This window comes from Aplysia californica, unplaced genomic scaffold (assembly GCF_000002075.1).
Source record: "Aplysia californica isolate F4 #8 unplaced genomic scaffold, AplCal3.0 scaffold00325, whole genome shotgun sequence".
NCBI lineage: Eukaryota > Metazoa > Mollusca > Gastropoda > Aplysiida > Aplysiidae > Aplysia > Aplysia californica.
In genome coordinates this window covers 617,802-635,050 of record NW_004797595.1, presented here as the reverse complement: position 1 = coordinate 635,050, position 17,249 = coordinate 617,802, and the positions used below count along the sequence as shown (strand labels likewise).

General features: G+C 38.5%; 1 protein-coding gene across 3 annotated transcripts in view; it reads right to left on the bottom strand.

Annotated features, from left to right (window-relative positions):
- Positions 1-8,156: 8,156 nt before the first annotated feature.
- LOC101856971 (ras-like GTP-binding protein Rho1) overlaps positions 8,157-17,249 on the bottom strand; it is a 45,389-nt gene continuing 36,296 nt past the window's right edge. For 2 of the 3 annotated variants that reach the window (XM_035970828.1, XM_005102444.3), the window contains exons 3-6: positions 15,857-16,054; positions 13,752-13,921; positions 12,941-13,038; positions 8,157-9,323 (exon numbers count right to left, since the gene is read on the bottom strand). In XM_035970828.1, the coding sequence (XP_035826721.1) occupies positions 9,020-9,323; positions 12,941-13,038; positions 13,752-13,921; positions 15,857-15,893 (609 nt within the window). In that variant the 5' untranslated portion in view covers positions 15,894-16,054 and the 3' untranslated portion in view covers positions 8,157-9,019. The remainder of the gene's footprint in view (positions 9,324-12,940; positions 13,039-13,751; positions 13,922-15,856; positions 16,055-17,249) is intronic. The other variant, XM_013084885.2, reaches the window with a different exon arrangement.

Sequence of the window (17,249 nt, the reverse complement as noted above, 5' to 3'; positions counted from 1 at the left end):
AGCAGTAGAAAGGCTGCAGAAAGAGTCAGGAGCCCAGAGGAGGGGGCAAAGGAGGTGAGGGGGTGGGGGCAGAAAGCAGATGACAGAGCATTGCTAGAGAGCCGGAAAGGAGGTGAAAGGAGACAATTTTAGAGACAGCAATGTGAGAGGCACAACAGTGAGATATTAACATTAGCTTTGGTTCTGAACAGCATTCGGTACATCATGCAAATATAAAACAAGCAGAGTACTGAGTGAGTAAAGCTAAATAAAACATCTTCATTTAGATAACAATGCCAAAAAGTACGAACCATCCGAACATTTTTCAAACCAAAAGTCCTAATATTATAAAAATAGATAATATATTATACACTTGACAACTTTAAGATACATATGTAAACTTTTTATTTCATGTCCTCACAGATTTATAAACAAAAGGAGTACATGTAGAAACTTAAGAGGAGATCTGATTTATCTGTTCATAGAAAGTCATTGAAATATTAACACAAGTTGCACTAATGACAAATATTTCCAAAATCCTTACAAAAGAAGTATGAAAAGACCATAACAACACTCCTCAGACATTCTAAAATGCAAAACACCTCAACATGACATAATGCTAGTACTGGGAAACCTTAGCCCCGAGGAAATTGATGAACTTTCAACCCTCACTCTCAGGCAAAACAATTAATCCTGACTCATGTATATTCATGTTTCAGTAGCTTTCCTTGGCAGTCTATAGAGTAATGGTTTTGATAGAAGTTGCATCATTTTCTTATATATATAATATATATTCTTAAATGATTCATCATGAGATATCAACATGATAAACAAACGTCAGAAACATGTCAAGACAGACACACAGACAGCTAGATAGATAGATAGATAACACAATTTCAAAATAATCCCTTGGCTAACCCATTAATTTCAGTAGTACTTATCTCTCAATCTCTCCTGGGATATACTCAGAGGCAACGTATCACGCAGTTGCAACGTTTCTGATATTTTTCTTTCCTGTTTGCTCAATTGGAAGAGCCAAGAACTTGCATTCTATATAGGATTTAACTTTAAACAAGTCAAATATGAGAGAAAATAATACATTTTATACAGACAGAAGAAGAACAATGCTTATTCTCTTAACACACCAAAAACGTCCTATTCCAAAACCAGAAATATCAGGCAAGACAAGGACAGAACACAAGTTCTTTGTACTAACTATCAGGAAGAACTAAAAAGAAAAAAACAAAAAACATGTCCCCCCTCAAAGTTTATCATTACTGTTTTTTAACACAGAAAGAATCACAGACCCGAATCTTTCTCTGGTTACATTTTTAAAAATAATAAAGAAAGGGGTGCAAAATTGAGAAGTAAAAAATTGCATATATATAAAATTGCATAGCAGTATTTCTATTGAATAAACCCTGATGTTCATTGAAAACAGCAAGCATCCTGTGGACTAACAATCTTATTAAAAGAACGAAAAGCAGCACAGAAAAAAACCCACCCCAAAAGAAGCAAATTTTAAGCTTATGCTGATTTTTAAACTTCTACACTGCAGAGGCAAGACACATGTACATTGCTTGTCCCATTTTGGACCAGGTGTACCTCTCAACAACTTTTTGGGGTTCAAAATGCTTTTGTCGTTTCATTTAGTTTCAGATTGGAGAAAGCCCTGTGACATCCACAACTGCAAAAGGTAATTGAGTGCACAGGACATAAGCTGGTTGTGTAAAAATTTGTTAAAAGCACATCTACATTTTACTTTGCAAGTCAGAATGGTTGAAGTATCAACAAATTCAGTCTTTAAAAAAGCAATTTACATTTTTTAATTAACACTATATTTTAAGGTAAAATGGTCTTTAGAAAATCGAGAAATCTGTTGGGAACAGCGGTGAAGAACAAATTCTTTAACCCTATCCGTACGTCGTGTTTTACTATTGTATTCATACGACGTGGGGAACTCTGTGCCACCACTTTCCAAAGAGGAAATTTACTTATTAATCCGATCCGTACGCTTTGCATAGTAGCCTGTAAAAATGATTTTTTGAGAAATACTGAAAGTTTCAAAGAGAGCTTCGAACTAGAAGTATTCTAAAATGTGAAGAATACAACACTGAGGTACAAAATGACCAAAGGCCGTACAGATAGGGTTAAATTAGTGCATTTAGGATATTTCCTTTCAGTCTCTTCAAAGTTCAGACCTAAAGAAATTGAAGAAGTAAATTATTTAAGGAGTTCTTCGTCTTTCTTGATAATGTATCAAATATCATCCTAAAAATATCTGGAAGACAACAAGACAAGTTCCTTAAGATTAACATGGTGCAAATGATGGCATAAAATATTAATGTCAGACATTTAAAAACGCTTGGTATTAAGAATATACATGGGAATGAAGAATAACACATTATCTTTGTTTAATTTGAACACTAAAAAATAATTATTGAGTGCAACCATTTTTATGCTACTTTCAAGACAGTATTGGTCACAGAACTCTTACCCTCTCTAAAGGATGCCCACTGAGCTGACTATGCAGAAAAACACAGATACAAAGGAATGGTTTTGGTTTTGTCTTTGTTGAAATAAAGTGCTCTTCTAGAAGGTACAGAAGTTGAGGCTGTCCCTCATAATATGCAGACCCTCCCTCCTGAAATCAAAGAACATGACGCAATACTGAAACAATGTCGATAGCATCGAATATCTTGGCAGTACATGGCCTTCAAATGCCCATATCAGTTCAGTAATAGCCCTATGCAAGAATAAAGTTAGTGTATCTTTTGGAAGACTTAAAGAATGGGTTAGGAACAGCAGTGGCATTTGCATCTAAGAGATAAAGTTGAAAGTGTGCAATGCCATTATCCTCCAGACCCTGTTGTCATGGGTCTCAACTCAGAATTTTTAAAAAGGAGGAACTTTCCGCGTGATCGCGACAGAAGCCCATTTTCGCGAGACACCCACTATTATTATACTGTTGGGCCCTAGAATGTTGAAATAAAAACTATCAATTTATCAAAGCAAGGTTATTTCATACCAGTTTGAGGGTTTGGAAGATAATTTCAATAAAGAGTCACTTACCAAATATTTACAATCTTGACTATGTACAGAAAGTGGAGGCGCACTGTGGTCTAGTGCGACTTATTTATATTTTACCTTCATCATATTTGCCTGCATACTCTATAAAAATGAATCTTGTTTTGAGCCTGGGAAAAGGCCTAGAACCAGAATATCGACTGTTATGAACCAGTCTGGGTGTAATGATTCATATAATAAACGTGAAAGACAAAATTAATGCTCAAACTCAAAGTAAAGTAATAACTTGAATAGCTCAAGTAAACCTATTCAGTGTGAGAGATGTAAGAACTGGGGGGGGGGGGGGGGGGGCAAGAAGCAGTGACACTGAAAATATGCGAATCTTGAACAAAAAGCTAAAATATAGAGACATAATTTACTGTCACCCATCCAATGAAACGTGAACACTAAGGCCCCTGCCCTAAGTTCATTAACACGCTTACAAGTAGTTATGACGGATCCCGATTATACACAAGGCATGCACTAACGCGCACTTTACTTTGCAGAGAGCTGTAATAGTAATCAAAATTCTAAATATTAACATTTGCTTCCAATTTCTTTTCTTTTTTTGTCCTCTTGTGTTGCATCCAGCCCTCCCCCCATCCCCGAGTGTATCTTTTTTTTAAAAATCAATAATCTCCCCCCATTCCGGAGTCCTGTACTTCACAGCGCTCAGAACGCGCGCAGGTTCATTGACCGGTCACAATGACGAGCCCGACAAGACGCTTGTACAGTATAACTTTCTTCTTCCCCCCCCCCCCCCACAAGCGACAGCACAGTGACGAACATTATTTTCATGGCGACACCACGTTTGTAATGCAGAATCTGCATTTGACAAATGTTGCGTATTTACACTTTTTTTACAGACATATTTCTGAGATCTTGATTTTCCGGTCGAGCCTCGGTGTCACATACAATTCCGCTTGCCGCCATAGCCGCCTGTTCGCGTGAAACGTACTCTCAGACCGGGAAAAGCCGAATTAATATCACAATCGCGACCGGCAAAAATTAACTTAAAGACGTTATCGGATTTGGTTTTCAAATAATATTCAAGATCTTTTATGTATTTTCCCGCGTCTCGGCGATTTTTGTCAAATTCCCGGGTAATTCCCGAGGCCTGGCAGTCACTCTGCTTCCAGCAACTCTCTTTCTGATTGACCCGCTGTCGCGGTAGCAGAGTTTAGCGGAGGAAATGGCGGTAGCGGAAATCCGCTAAATAGCGGAATATTGAGACCCATGTGTTGTACAGTTGTAGATCTGTAAAGTGTACCAAAGCAATGTCAAGAAAGTCAATGAATTCCACGTGAAATGTCTCGTGGAATTTTTGGCATCAAAAAGGCAGGACAAAATACCAGACATCAGAGTTCTCAAAAGGGAAAATGAGCGTACTTTCAAAGCTCACAAGGACTTGTCCTTGGGGGGGGGGGGGGGGGTGGACATGTCATAAGAATGCCTGATTTTAGAATTCTGAGCTGTCCTCAGGTAAGCGATAAGTTTGCATTCTAAAAAAAGCACTATAAAGACACCCTCAAATGTCTTTATAAAAACCTTCAACATTGATGCCTTGACATGAGCGAACCCAGCTCCTAACAGTAACAGGAATGTTTCAGTTTGTCTCAAAAAATGCACAAATGTGGAGTACCTCGCCAAATGTAGGACTATCTCCTTCACAGAGAACAGTTGAAGACTTGTTTTCATAACATTTGACAAAGAATTTACTGCATCAGAGCTTTAAGTGAACACACTGCAATATGTTTTTTCGATTTTTCATTATAAATTGAAAAAAAATGATAAGTCACTCGTAAAAAAATCATCAATTTTAACGGTAAATGGTCCCGAATATAAATCAGTCTTTCCAATAGTGATAGTCTTTGAAACAAAAAAGGATTACTTTGATCTCAGTATAGATTCTATATTATGAAAAAAGGCCTTGGGTAAATCAAGTAGATGATACATTGAAATATATACATATAAATGCAAAAATACTGAAGGATCAGAAAAAAAGAACATTATTGTTACATTTGAATAAACAATCTACATCTCATTATCATTCATTGCCATATATGCATCACTACAGTGAGCCCCACTTATAACAGGAATTCACATATAGCAGGCTTATAGTAAATCCGCAACTCTGATCTCTCATTTTAAGGCCAAAACATAAAATATTTTCTTAAAGTTCTTTTATAAGAGGTATTCGGACAGACACGCTTGGCTATAACAGTGATCCAACCATTGAAAAAATCGTATAACAAATGAACGGAAAAAGTAGAAAAAAGCAAATGAAGCAAAACAACAGACAACGTTCATGGTCAGTTGCACCTGCATGACTCACAATCGGCCTAATTTGATTGTGTACACATTTTATAATGTGTCACACCATATGTGTACAGAGGAGGAGGGAGGGAAAACTCGATGCTTGGTGTTGATACAATTCCAGTCTATAGTATACTGTGACCTTGGTATAGCACATAAAGTAGGCACTTGGGGCTGGATCTACTCCCAAATATGGTCACTGGATGTATTTGATTACCAATAGTTGTAAAGCGCACAGAGCATGCTGCAGACTGCAGAGCATATATGTGAAATACAAATGCAAGCATTTATATTTTTATTACATGTATACATATATTATTTCTCGTGTATCTCTATTCCTGTCTAGTCAACGTCCATGAGACTAGTAAATGGAGAAGAAAAAAAATCATGGGAAAATAAAGTACCAATAACTGACAAATTGGCAGTGGGTAATCTATGTCCAAATAAAAGTGATCCCACTGGTTAATCATTAGTTACAGTGTAGCGTATGTAAACTCGATTCCCATCTATAACTGCATTCGGCTCCATGTATAACAATAACATAAACTTTTGTAATAGCCGGGGCCCACTGTATAAACTATATATACGATACTTCAGAGCACTTCAAAATGCAACTTGCAGGAATTTGCACAAAAGAACGAATGATGGTCCCTTACAACAATGACTCTTCCAAATCAGTTACGAGAACGTAGAAGCCGAGTCACAAAGCCAATCATATACAGTGGAGCTCGGATTCAATGAGCTTGGATTCAACGAAGGGAGATGGATTGCCCGTTTTTTCTTCTTCTTTAAAAACCAATAACAATAACCCGGATTAAAAGAACACTTAAATTAGCAAGCTCGGATTCAACGAGGTCGCTTCCATGGTGAACAGCCACTGCAGATGTGGCATTGCTCATTTTTCTCCCACAACGAATTTTATATATTCTCGAAAAACCATCCATTGCACCTGCATCGTGAACCATTATTCACTTAGCCGATTGCATGCGACCAATCGGCAGCCTTCTTTCATACCAGCACATGCGTTGTTGTCACGCACATGTGTCTACTCTAGCCTGTGTCGGGCTCGGATTAGCGGCCTACATACGTGTGACTGTGTATACGTGTCGGGGGGGGGGGGGGGGGGGGGCACCATCGGTCCGGGAGTGGAATGTCTCAGAGATACAAACGTGTCAGTCTCCTCCCCCTCCCCACACGGCAACTGATCATTGGTACAAGGATCAATGATAAGCTAGTCTTGATATAGATCTACGTAATGAATGTGTACTGGTCTATGGAATCAAAAGTTGCCGTATGCTAGGCTCTACACAGCAACACAATTTTTTGGCAAACAATCGAAATGACACAGGCGTGCATTCGAACGAATCAATCTTTTTTTGCATAACTCATAATTGCAGGCATTTCAGGCACCACTTGTTACTTCTCTATATATATTACTTGCTCAGTGCCTGTAATTATCTACACAAAACCTGTTTGCTATGTAACAACGACACTTGGATTCAACGAGATTTTAGGTCAGGCCCGGCGACATTGTTGAATCCGAGTTCCACTGTATATATAAACAGGGCTTCCCATCCACCAGCATATGTTTTAGTAATCAGCAAATAAAACCTGAGTAATCTGACTTTAAAATTCGTAATATGACCATGGATCATCTTCTTCCCTGGAGTGTCAAGGCAGGGGTTATAGTCAAGTAAGTATAAAAGTAACGCACGGTACACAAAGACCTAAGGCAAAAAGAGGTCTTTGCGGGATCATCACTGGTCGAGTTAAGGGAAAAAAGGACAGAAAGGGGGGCTGATTGTATTGTTTCAAACAATGATCTATTTCTTTAAAATATTTCACTCTGTCCTTAGCTGTCACTCATAGCACAAAAAGACAGACAAAAATTTACCAAAACTCTGTCAACCTGTTTACCTTACTCCTGGCTTCGGCACTTCTACAGTATAATGTTTTTCTTCGGGCAAAGTAGCACTGAGCAACTGCAAGGGCTCAATGCAAAGAGGAAGCTAAAGTTAAGCATCTGCACGTGACATAGTGACATAGACAGGGGCTTGGGGAAGAATATATTTTTTTAAAATCGGAATCAGGGTTACTACGTTCGTAATTTAGTAAAATTGAATAAAAATCAAGACGATTCCGCCAAATTCGTAATTATGGGCAGCCCTGTATAAAGTTAAAAGAAAGTAATTCACATTTTGATTTTTAGGTAACTTGTTCAGTGTAACATGAAAATGTATGTTTTTTGGGCCATAACATTTAACCCCTTGACTGCGCTTCGAGTAAACAGAAGCACATCAACACAATAACGGTCATTTAGTGCAAGGAAGAAGCAAGACAGAAACAACAAACGGAAATGAAAAAGTAGGACCCATCAGTGGCACCCTCCAAACAGCCGCACCCTTGACTGCATCTCATATGTCTTCATAATCCGCCACACAGTGTGCTGTGCCTATCTCATACGGCAGTTAAAACCCATGTTTGTTTCCCTATCTCCTCTTCTACACAAATAAAGAGAGTGAAAGCTTAGTGTTTTAGCAATTTAATCATATCTACAGACTATTTGAGAGGTACTGCAATCTCTATAACTGATAATTGATAAAACAAAACAAAGTGTACTGTCTTTCTTGACATTTTTTGGCAAAATGATTTCTGCACCAATAGTAACGTACTTGAAAAGTTTGGAGTCATCTGGCCCAGAAATAACGATTTTAGCCCTGAGGAACCCCTTTCTTGTTTTTAAGATGTCACCAGGTACACAAGGGATTCAGCATGTGACGTGAACACAGTTAACAGTGAAGAGATTAACATTCAAAACTTTATTTTACAAAAACAAGAAGTATTATATCACAAAGGAAGTCATCACAAATAAAACAATATCTGGTCGTCTTCTCAGGAAAAATAAGAAACATTCGAAAGATAAGCGTGATTAGAGGTATACATCTAAAATTTAGACATGCCTGTTCTGCCTCTTGCCATAACAGCAATAAGAATCATCAAAACATACTGTGCCTACTTGTAAAAATGGTTAAAGTGAAGTGTACACCAGTAAAATTTGGCAGAATCTGTGTATACATAATGGCCACCATAAAGGCTGGGTTTTTCATGAATTGATGCCAGTTGATTTACATTGTATTCAGAATTGCGGTAAGAAAGCTCATCATTCTTCCATAGATAAATCATTAATCTCACAGGTTGACTTGTGCTGCTAACTTGAAAAAAACTTGGGATAAAAAAATTTCAAGTATTAAAAGTTGGGGCTATTTATTTTATCCTAAATAAAAATAGCTATATCTACTCGACTAACGTAACATTCAAATGAAGATTGTAATAATTCACTTGAAGAAAAAGAGTGCCAGATAGAGGCCCTTTGCTTTTATTATTAAATACAGCAATGTAATAAGAATAAGTCGATAATCAAGAAGATATTCATTGTTGCATATCCATTTAAGAACTTCAGTTGGATATGAGTGCACTGGCTTGTCCAATTTCTCTTTCCAGATGTAAAGATGCAGACCTAACAGGACTGTAAGAGAAAACTCCACTTAAGGTACGCATAGAGTAGGAATGAGATCACAAACAGATAAATGAGTCACAGCGTAAGAAGAACTGGAATTGCAAGCACCATCATGAACAGCATATTGCATTAGCATACACATCATACATCATCAAAGCTTTTTTTATTTTGCTTTTTGCGTTTTGCAGCTTCAGCCATAGCGGTCTCAAACACTTTATCAACATTGGTGTCATTCAGCGATGATGTCTCTAGGTAAGTCACCATCTTATGCTTTTTCACAGCCTGAAGACCTTTTGACTCTTTGATGAATCCATCGGGCTTATAAGCTTCTTCTCTTAGGTCAAGTTTGTTGCCCACTAGGATCATGGGTACACGAGGGCAGAGCTTCTGCATCTCAGGTATCCATAAGTTGTGGATATTCTTCAAGCTTTCCTCGTTGTCTAGACTGTTGACGAACAAATAAAAACAAGAAATACATTCACCATTTTTCTTTAAACTATTCTCCTTAATAACCCTACCGACCTGAGTCCAGCATGTGTTAACTTTCTGCACTCCCAATACTGTGGGCTCTTGCGGTCTAGAGGTTAAGGTGTTTGCTTCTCATTCAATAGGTCCCGGGTTCGAATCCGGATACCAACGGAAAATTTTCTCTTTTTATACCCTTTCCTGCTCTCTAACAATGTTCTGTCATCTGTTTTCATCTCCACTTTCTGCCCTCACCCCCTCATCTTCTTTGCCCCCTCCTCTAGGCTCCTGATTCTTTCTACAACCTTTCTACTGCTACTCCTTGGCTCCCACACCCCTGATCTTATCGTAGGTAAGACCTAACACCTATCCTTCTCGGATAAGGGCGAAAAATCTGGGATGGATGCCTACCTCAAAGTTCCTATTTCAGGTAAATTTAGAGTAAATTTCACTTTTTTGGTCAAAAATCGGGTAGTACAAAGACGAAGAAGGGAGAAAAAAAAAAACAACCTTTCCCAGGAACACACAGTTACCATTTAGTGGATTTAGCAGGTCTTACTGTTTGAGATATTATGCAATTACATTTTTTAAACATGTGCACACGTGTATGCGTGTGTGTGTGTGTGTGTGTGGTTGGGGGGGGGGGGTTGGAAATAATAGGCTGGGACTCCCAAAAAGGCAGTGTGTACACCCAACCAGAGGGTAGATAATGCTATGTTTTTTTACAGCCCACCTCTTTTCAAAGCTAGTGTAGATACATTGGAAATGCTGCTAGCTCTATTATGGTTATATTGGGACTTTTGTACTTCAAAGTCAGTAAATACATAATATCACACCAATACAGACAATTTTACAAACATGTTATTAGAATCTACCAGTAGCCACTGTGCAGCACCCTGTTTTTTAGCAAGGGGTATCTGCTCAAGGATACACCACAGTGACGACCCACCTAAATGCTGAGTCACCAACTTATAATGCTTTACATTATTGTGAGCCTGATCCCACTAACCACTTGATAATTGGAACCCCATACCATATTAGATTTTTCATCTGTCTGTCTCACTATCCTGCTAGTACCATACCTTTTGTGAGTGAGATGGGACTAGTATTAGACAAAAACCAGAGCTCAGTAAGCGATCTGGGTGAGTGTGGGTAGGCAGTCGTTTGTGAGTTAGACAAGTGCTACGGAACAAGAGAGTGTGAAAGTATAAACTTCCCTCAACCTCTCCAGAGAAGAACAGCTCTCTTTCCATGTTATAGAAGCAAGACCAATAAAAGTCAGAATGAAATTATGTAGGTGTGGTGTTCTAAAGTCCCTGCATTGTTAAGACTAATAGAAAATGGATGTGAAGCTATCCCCAACCTCCAGGGGTGGGAGATCTACCCACAGACTCTCCAGCCAATCATCCCTATGATGGCAGATCCAACTAGGAGATAAAAAAAGTTAGTGTTCCCTTTTTGGAATCCACCAGACAAGTAGAGTGCCGGGACCTCATACCTTAGAGGGGTTGGTGACTGGCTGGGGTTGTTTGGAGTTAGAGGAGATCACTCTGTACCTTGGCAAGGAGTCTAGGCACTAGTGTCCATTGCATTAGTAAGGCTTTGTGTTGGTGCAAAAGACATGAGCTCTATCATTTTTTTTGGTACGTGTTTTATGGTGCTCACAACTGCATGCGGTCATACGAGCATGCGGGACACATTAAACATTGTCAGTTTGGTAGGAATTAATTTTGAATTTTGCACGCGTGGCGGCCGAAGCCTACTCATCGATTTTAAGACTACCAAGGGATTTTTTACGAGCGTAACTTGCACATACACCCCCCCCCCCCCCCCCCGGGGCAATGTTCCTGACTGTCTTTAGGCCATTCCCCAAAGGGGGGATATTAACAAGTTCTAAAGCACAGTCAAATAGAAGATGGGCTGATTTATCAATGTCATGCTCATACTGTGCCGAAACAACATAGGGGTAACGGCTGTTTTTTCTTTCCTCATCCTTACAATCGTCATTTTCCTCTACTTCTTTTGTATGTTTGTCACTCTCTTGTGAACTGCTATTTCCAGGGTGCCTTGATAGTCAAAGCAAATTTAGTGCTGTCCAGGCTAGAGAGGTGAGCAGAGTAAGCCTGATTCCCTGTTTGGACTTCCCTGTTGGCACTCATAAGACCAAATGCAGTTGCGAGCGCCATAAAACCTTACTAAAAACAAACAAAATATTGCATAAGGGACCTCTGAGATTATTTTGCCTTTAATCCGAAATGGCTAGATGTTAGATCTTACCTATCCTAAGATCAAGGTTGTGGCTGAATAACAGCAGTGAGAAGGAGCCAAGGAGTAACAGAAGGAAGGCAGCAGGAAGAGTCAGGAGCCCAGAGGAGGGGGGTAAAGTGTGTGTGGGGGGGCAGAAAGTGGAGACAAAAGCACACTACAGAACACAGTTAAAGAGCACGAAAGGAGAAGATTTTCTTAAGAGAATAAAATGTTCCCTCTATCAGGTTTCAAACCCTGGGCCTATTGAATGAGAAGCTAACACAATACCTCTAGACCACCAGAGCCCTCCGGAGTTCCAATTCCTCAATGGGGAAATATCTTATCAAGTAACTTAGTATGTTGAGATGTTTTTGTCATGTATCCCACTAAGTCCAGGGTGCCCAAACAGAGAGGGTCAAAACAGCCTCCTCCTTATTCATCAAAATAGTGTCTGTGAGGTTGTAAGACATTATAATTATACGAGTGTCTCAGGTATTGAGGGTAAAAGGTAAAGTGCTGGCAAGCTGTCAAAATAAGAGAGAGTCAGTATTAACCTAATGAACCCGTGACACTGATACATATATATATACATCGGTGTGCAAGTTATTTTAGTTTTAGTAGAGGTTTTACGGCACTCACAACTGCATACGGTCATATGAGCACCAGAAGATTAGAAGTGTTACAAGAGAGTAACAAACATAAAAAAAAGAAGAAGGGGAGATAAGGACGATAGATCTTTGATAGGAAAGAAGAAGCAAACCACACCAGAGCACCCATCAACCATCCACGTGCAAGTTATTTGCCCCAAAGCACCGATATATTGGTGTGTGATAGTCTACCAAGGAACAGTAGTCCGTACACAGATAAAAAGGGGAAAAACAACGTCAAAAGGACTTGTAGGTTCGTGGTATGGTAGGGTGCCCTAATTTCTTCAGCAAAACAGCAGGCCACGAATTCCATTGGTCGAAATTAGGGCACCCTACCCTAACTATTGCAATAGTCAAGGCAGCTCAAAGAAAAGGGAATTGGTTTGAATAATTTTCTTGTGCCTTCTGTGTGTAGCCATGTAGACATTATTTAGCCGGGAAGCCAGGGGAAGGGTCATTTTGGGCTCATGAGGCTCATTGGGTTAAGAACTTAAATTTTAACAAATTATTTCTGGAACTGATACTGCAGATTAAGAAACTGCAATTTTTTAAAATAAAAATTTTGGGCAAGCATAATTTAACAGATAACTCCAACTCCTCCCCACCTCCCTCCCCCCTAAACATAAACCCCTAATTAAACGAGGAGAAAACACACACCTTACACAAAAAAGAAAAACACTCAGTAGCAATATTCCCAGATTACCTGAAGCAGACAATTACAGCATCAGAATTGGGATAACTCGTTTTTCTCAGATGTCTAAAGGTCTCTTGTCCTCCTGTATCACAAATAATGGCCACAAACTGGAGAGTGGGAGAGAGGAGAAAGGGGGGTGTGGGGGTATGAGTTGAAAAGTTAAACAAAAGAACCATAATAAATCACCTGTCACACATAAATGCACTTGTCCTGACATGACTTCTTGGTCTTTTAAACAAAAAAAGCAACAGACGGATGAAATTTGTGTTTTCGAAAACAAAAAAAGGAGGTAACTGTTTTATTTCTTTCAGGGTAATGACCTCGGAACAGCCATAACTTCAACAGGGTTTACAATTACGTTCATAAAATGTTCTCCCCCTTCAACAATTAACCCATGGGAAGATCACTTAAAGAGTAACAGAATATGGCATCATTTTGGAGCAGTAAAAGCTAATTCCATGTTCGTTAAGTAATATATGTCTTTCTTGGACGGACAGCCATATTTAATGTTCTTTCTTGCTACAGGCATGATTTCCTGTATTTTTATTTCACTTCATTTACCTTCTATGACTTTAACAAGCCAAGCTCCTTTTCTCATTTTATCATAAGCATGGCATCAATGAAGCTGAAAACAAACATTACACTTCTTTCAAAAATCCTAAACTCGCCTTTCTTTAATACATAACAGATAGTATCAGAAAAGTTTATTTTAAAACACCAAGATGTGACGATAAAAATCTCTTTCAGCATATTTTTTAAAAATCTTAAACAAATACTTATGTATAATTCAGGTGTTCTACAAATGTAAAAAAAACCCAACCTTTTTGTTGCCAACAGTCATCTCCCTGGTATGTGTCTCCAAACTGGAAGGGATATAGGCCTGAGGTGTAAACTCATCAAACTCGCCATTGATGTACCGCCGAATGAGGCATGTTTTACCAACTCCTCCATCACCAACAACGACAATTTTCCTCCTATTATCCTCCTCTGCTGACAAAAAAAAAAAAAAAGAAAACCTAACAAAAACAAAAGTGAGGCATCATGGTGAAATCAAGCACTCCTCAAAATAATGAAATGAAAGAAACCAACATATTTCCGTTCTGGCAATTTTTGATGAATTTTTGTGTTTTCTGGCTCAACAGCTTTCGTGTTCATTTTAAAATATGAGGCAGCGTCGTGAAACCAAGCACTCGTCAAAATACAGAAATCGGAGAAACAGGCATTTTCCCGAAAGTTTGGAAATTTTTATCGAATTTCTATTTTTGGGATCAACATCTTTTACATCCATATATATATGAAAACACATTTCCACGTGAATTTTACTGAAAAACATTATTAAAAGCGCAAAATATATCATTTTTCTTTTTTCAAGGACTCTTTGGCTATTGGAGTTACCAAAATTTGGCGGCCATTTTCTCATTAATTTCTTAAACCAGGCGACTTCACTTCCTTCAGTCACAAATATCTTGAGTTCTATTCAAGATAGATGGATATTTATTTCATTGGAAGCAAGGCAAATAAATCAGCTTTCAGATGATATCAATAACCCCAAAAGCCCAAAAATTGACAAGCGCCTGATTCCACTGCGTCATGCCACATATTTCTGTACAAATTTTACTGAAAAACAAAGATTAAAGGCACAAAAAAGGTAAATTTTCAGTTTCCAAGGACTCTCAAGCCCTGGAAGTTACCAAAATCTTGTAGGCTATTTCCTTGCTAATTTTACCTCTGAAACCTGGCAACCCCCACCTCCTTCAGTATCTCAACTTCTATTCAACATAGATGGGCAATTTTTCATCGAAAGCAAAGCTTTAAAATGATATCAATAACTCCACATGCCCAAAAATTGATGAGTGCCTTATTTCATCGCATCGTGACATAAATATTTTCAAACAAGTCATATTCTCAAGCTTAACCCGGCCATACATTCCACAGAAAACACATGCAACCATTTCACAATAAACTACTCAAAAGTGTTTGTTATCAGTCAGTCATCAGTGAGACAAGTGGCCACACAAGTACTGATTTTGTGATTTTTTGGGGGAGCCTCAACTTGTGATGGATATTTTTGTGCAAAAATAAACACTTCAATGAAAATTATTCATCTTCATGACTTCTTCATTAATGTCAAAGTCGTCTTGAAGTTTGCAAGTACAATACTTGAATTCTAAGCACACTTTCATTTTTCAAAGAGTGTGTGTGTGTTTGTTTTGGTGGGGGGGATACACATTTGTATATATTATGCAAATTATATAATGCACACTACAAGGAAAGAAACAAACATCTTAATTAAGAGTAGAAGGAGAAATCGCCAAAAGGAAGCTATTAAAGATTTTTTTCGTAAGCGGAATTTGTTCTAATTTCATACAGAAACTGAGCATATTGAGGAAGGATGATCAACTGATCAACCAAATTTTTCAGCAAAACGGTTGCGATCTTAATTTGCATGAAAAGCTTTAATGGAAATGACATTCTCTTGCAACATCCTAGGTCATAAGTGTAGGAAAGCATTTTTTAATTGACCGTAAAATATTATCCCTCCCCCCCCCCAAAAAAAAACAACAACATAAAACAAACACCCCAACAAGTTTTAATCTGGGTTGAATGAACATTACTTTTCCAGATATGCCCAAATTTATCCCTCCCTTTCTCAAATAAAAAGAGTATTTTTTTTATTAACCATCTGCTAAGTTGATTTTACAAAGCTATTCATTACAATGTGCCCTGTAACAAATAAAAATGAAATATAAATATATGTCATTTTGTCCGCCTTGAGAATACAAAATCAATAAAAATAACAGTCACTTAAAATGATGATTGAGGATGCGGTAGGGGCGGTGGGGGTATTAAAATCCCAAATTTTGAAAATCAGATGGGAAGAACAATGAACTCTCAAGTAGTACTCCTGCAGAAACATTTACATACCTGCTTCAGCTTTTGATTTACCAGCGCAACAGCCCATCTTATGAGATGAGGTTCACCCTTCACCCAGTATGCACTGTTCTCACAGTGATGAACTTGTTACTCTCTCACCACTAGAAAAAGCACAATGACAATCCTGGTGATCAGATTTTCTTAATCGTCAGATCTGTTGGAAAACCTCAGGAGATACTCGCAGCGTAACTGAAACACAAACAAAATGTCTCTTAAACAATCAATAATTATAAGTACCGTGGAACTCGGATTGAACGAAGTCATCGGGCTTGACCTTCAGTTTAGTTGAATCCGAATGTTTGTTATGGCAAACATGAGTTTTTTGTGTAGACAATTAAAGGACAGGCAATGAGTAAATAATGTATAATGTAATCAATTTTCTCAATCAAAAGTGAAGTCAAACCACATTATACCGTCTACCTTGTGACAAGCATAAAGTTGGCGGTACAGCAGAGCTGGTGGTACAACGAGGTTTTCATGTTATCTGTTTAATACGTGTATCACTAACTGCCCAACGATCTGTCACTTAGACTTGAGCATAAATCCTCATGAAATAAAAGCCCCACTGACATTCACCAGCCTGTAAGTTATTTTGGGCAGTGCCAGATATTTTACCGGGGGGGAGGGGGGGTTGAAATGGCAAGGATTTCCTATAAAGTTTCTTTAGGCGGCATAAAAATTTAATTCCATTTTTAAAAATAAAATATTGACCCAGGTCCAAATATAACAGCCTTTTCATAATCAGTGCATCGCGCAGAGCCAAATTCTATTCTGAATTCCAAAGTTATGTTTATTTTAATTTACTCTTCTACATTACACATTGCATTGTGTTTGCTTGCGACACACTTCATTTCTGTTGGTCCACCCTTAAAATGATACGAAACCATTGTCAAAGAGGTGCTTGAAGGAAAGGTGTAGGGCAGGAGAGCCATTTGAAGGCAAAGAACAACATGGAAGGACAACATAAGAACATGGACTGGCCTGGATGTGGCAGAATGTGCAATGGCAGATAGCAACAGTGAAGGATGGAGGGTCATTACACGTCAACCTCTGAGTCAGAGATGACACCTCCAGGTATCCAGGTACCTATATTGCCTGAAATCTACAAGACAAGGGTGGGGAAGGAGAAAATTGGAGAAAAGCGTTTGATCTAGACTTAGGCCTAGCTCATTGAGACTTGTGTGTTAAATATTATCAAGAAACCACCGAGTGAATGTGCTGTACGCTGAGTACAGCCTAGTGTATATTGTGCAGTCCTGGCAACCAGTTTGCTGGCGGTATAAGGGGGTAAATAAATTTACAGTATGTATGTATGTATAGTATAAGGTTTTACGGCGCTCGCAACTGCTAAGGTCATATGAGCGCGCGAAACACAAGTTGTTCA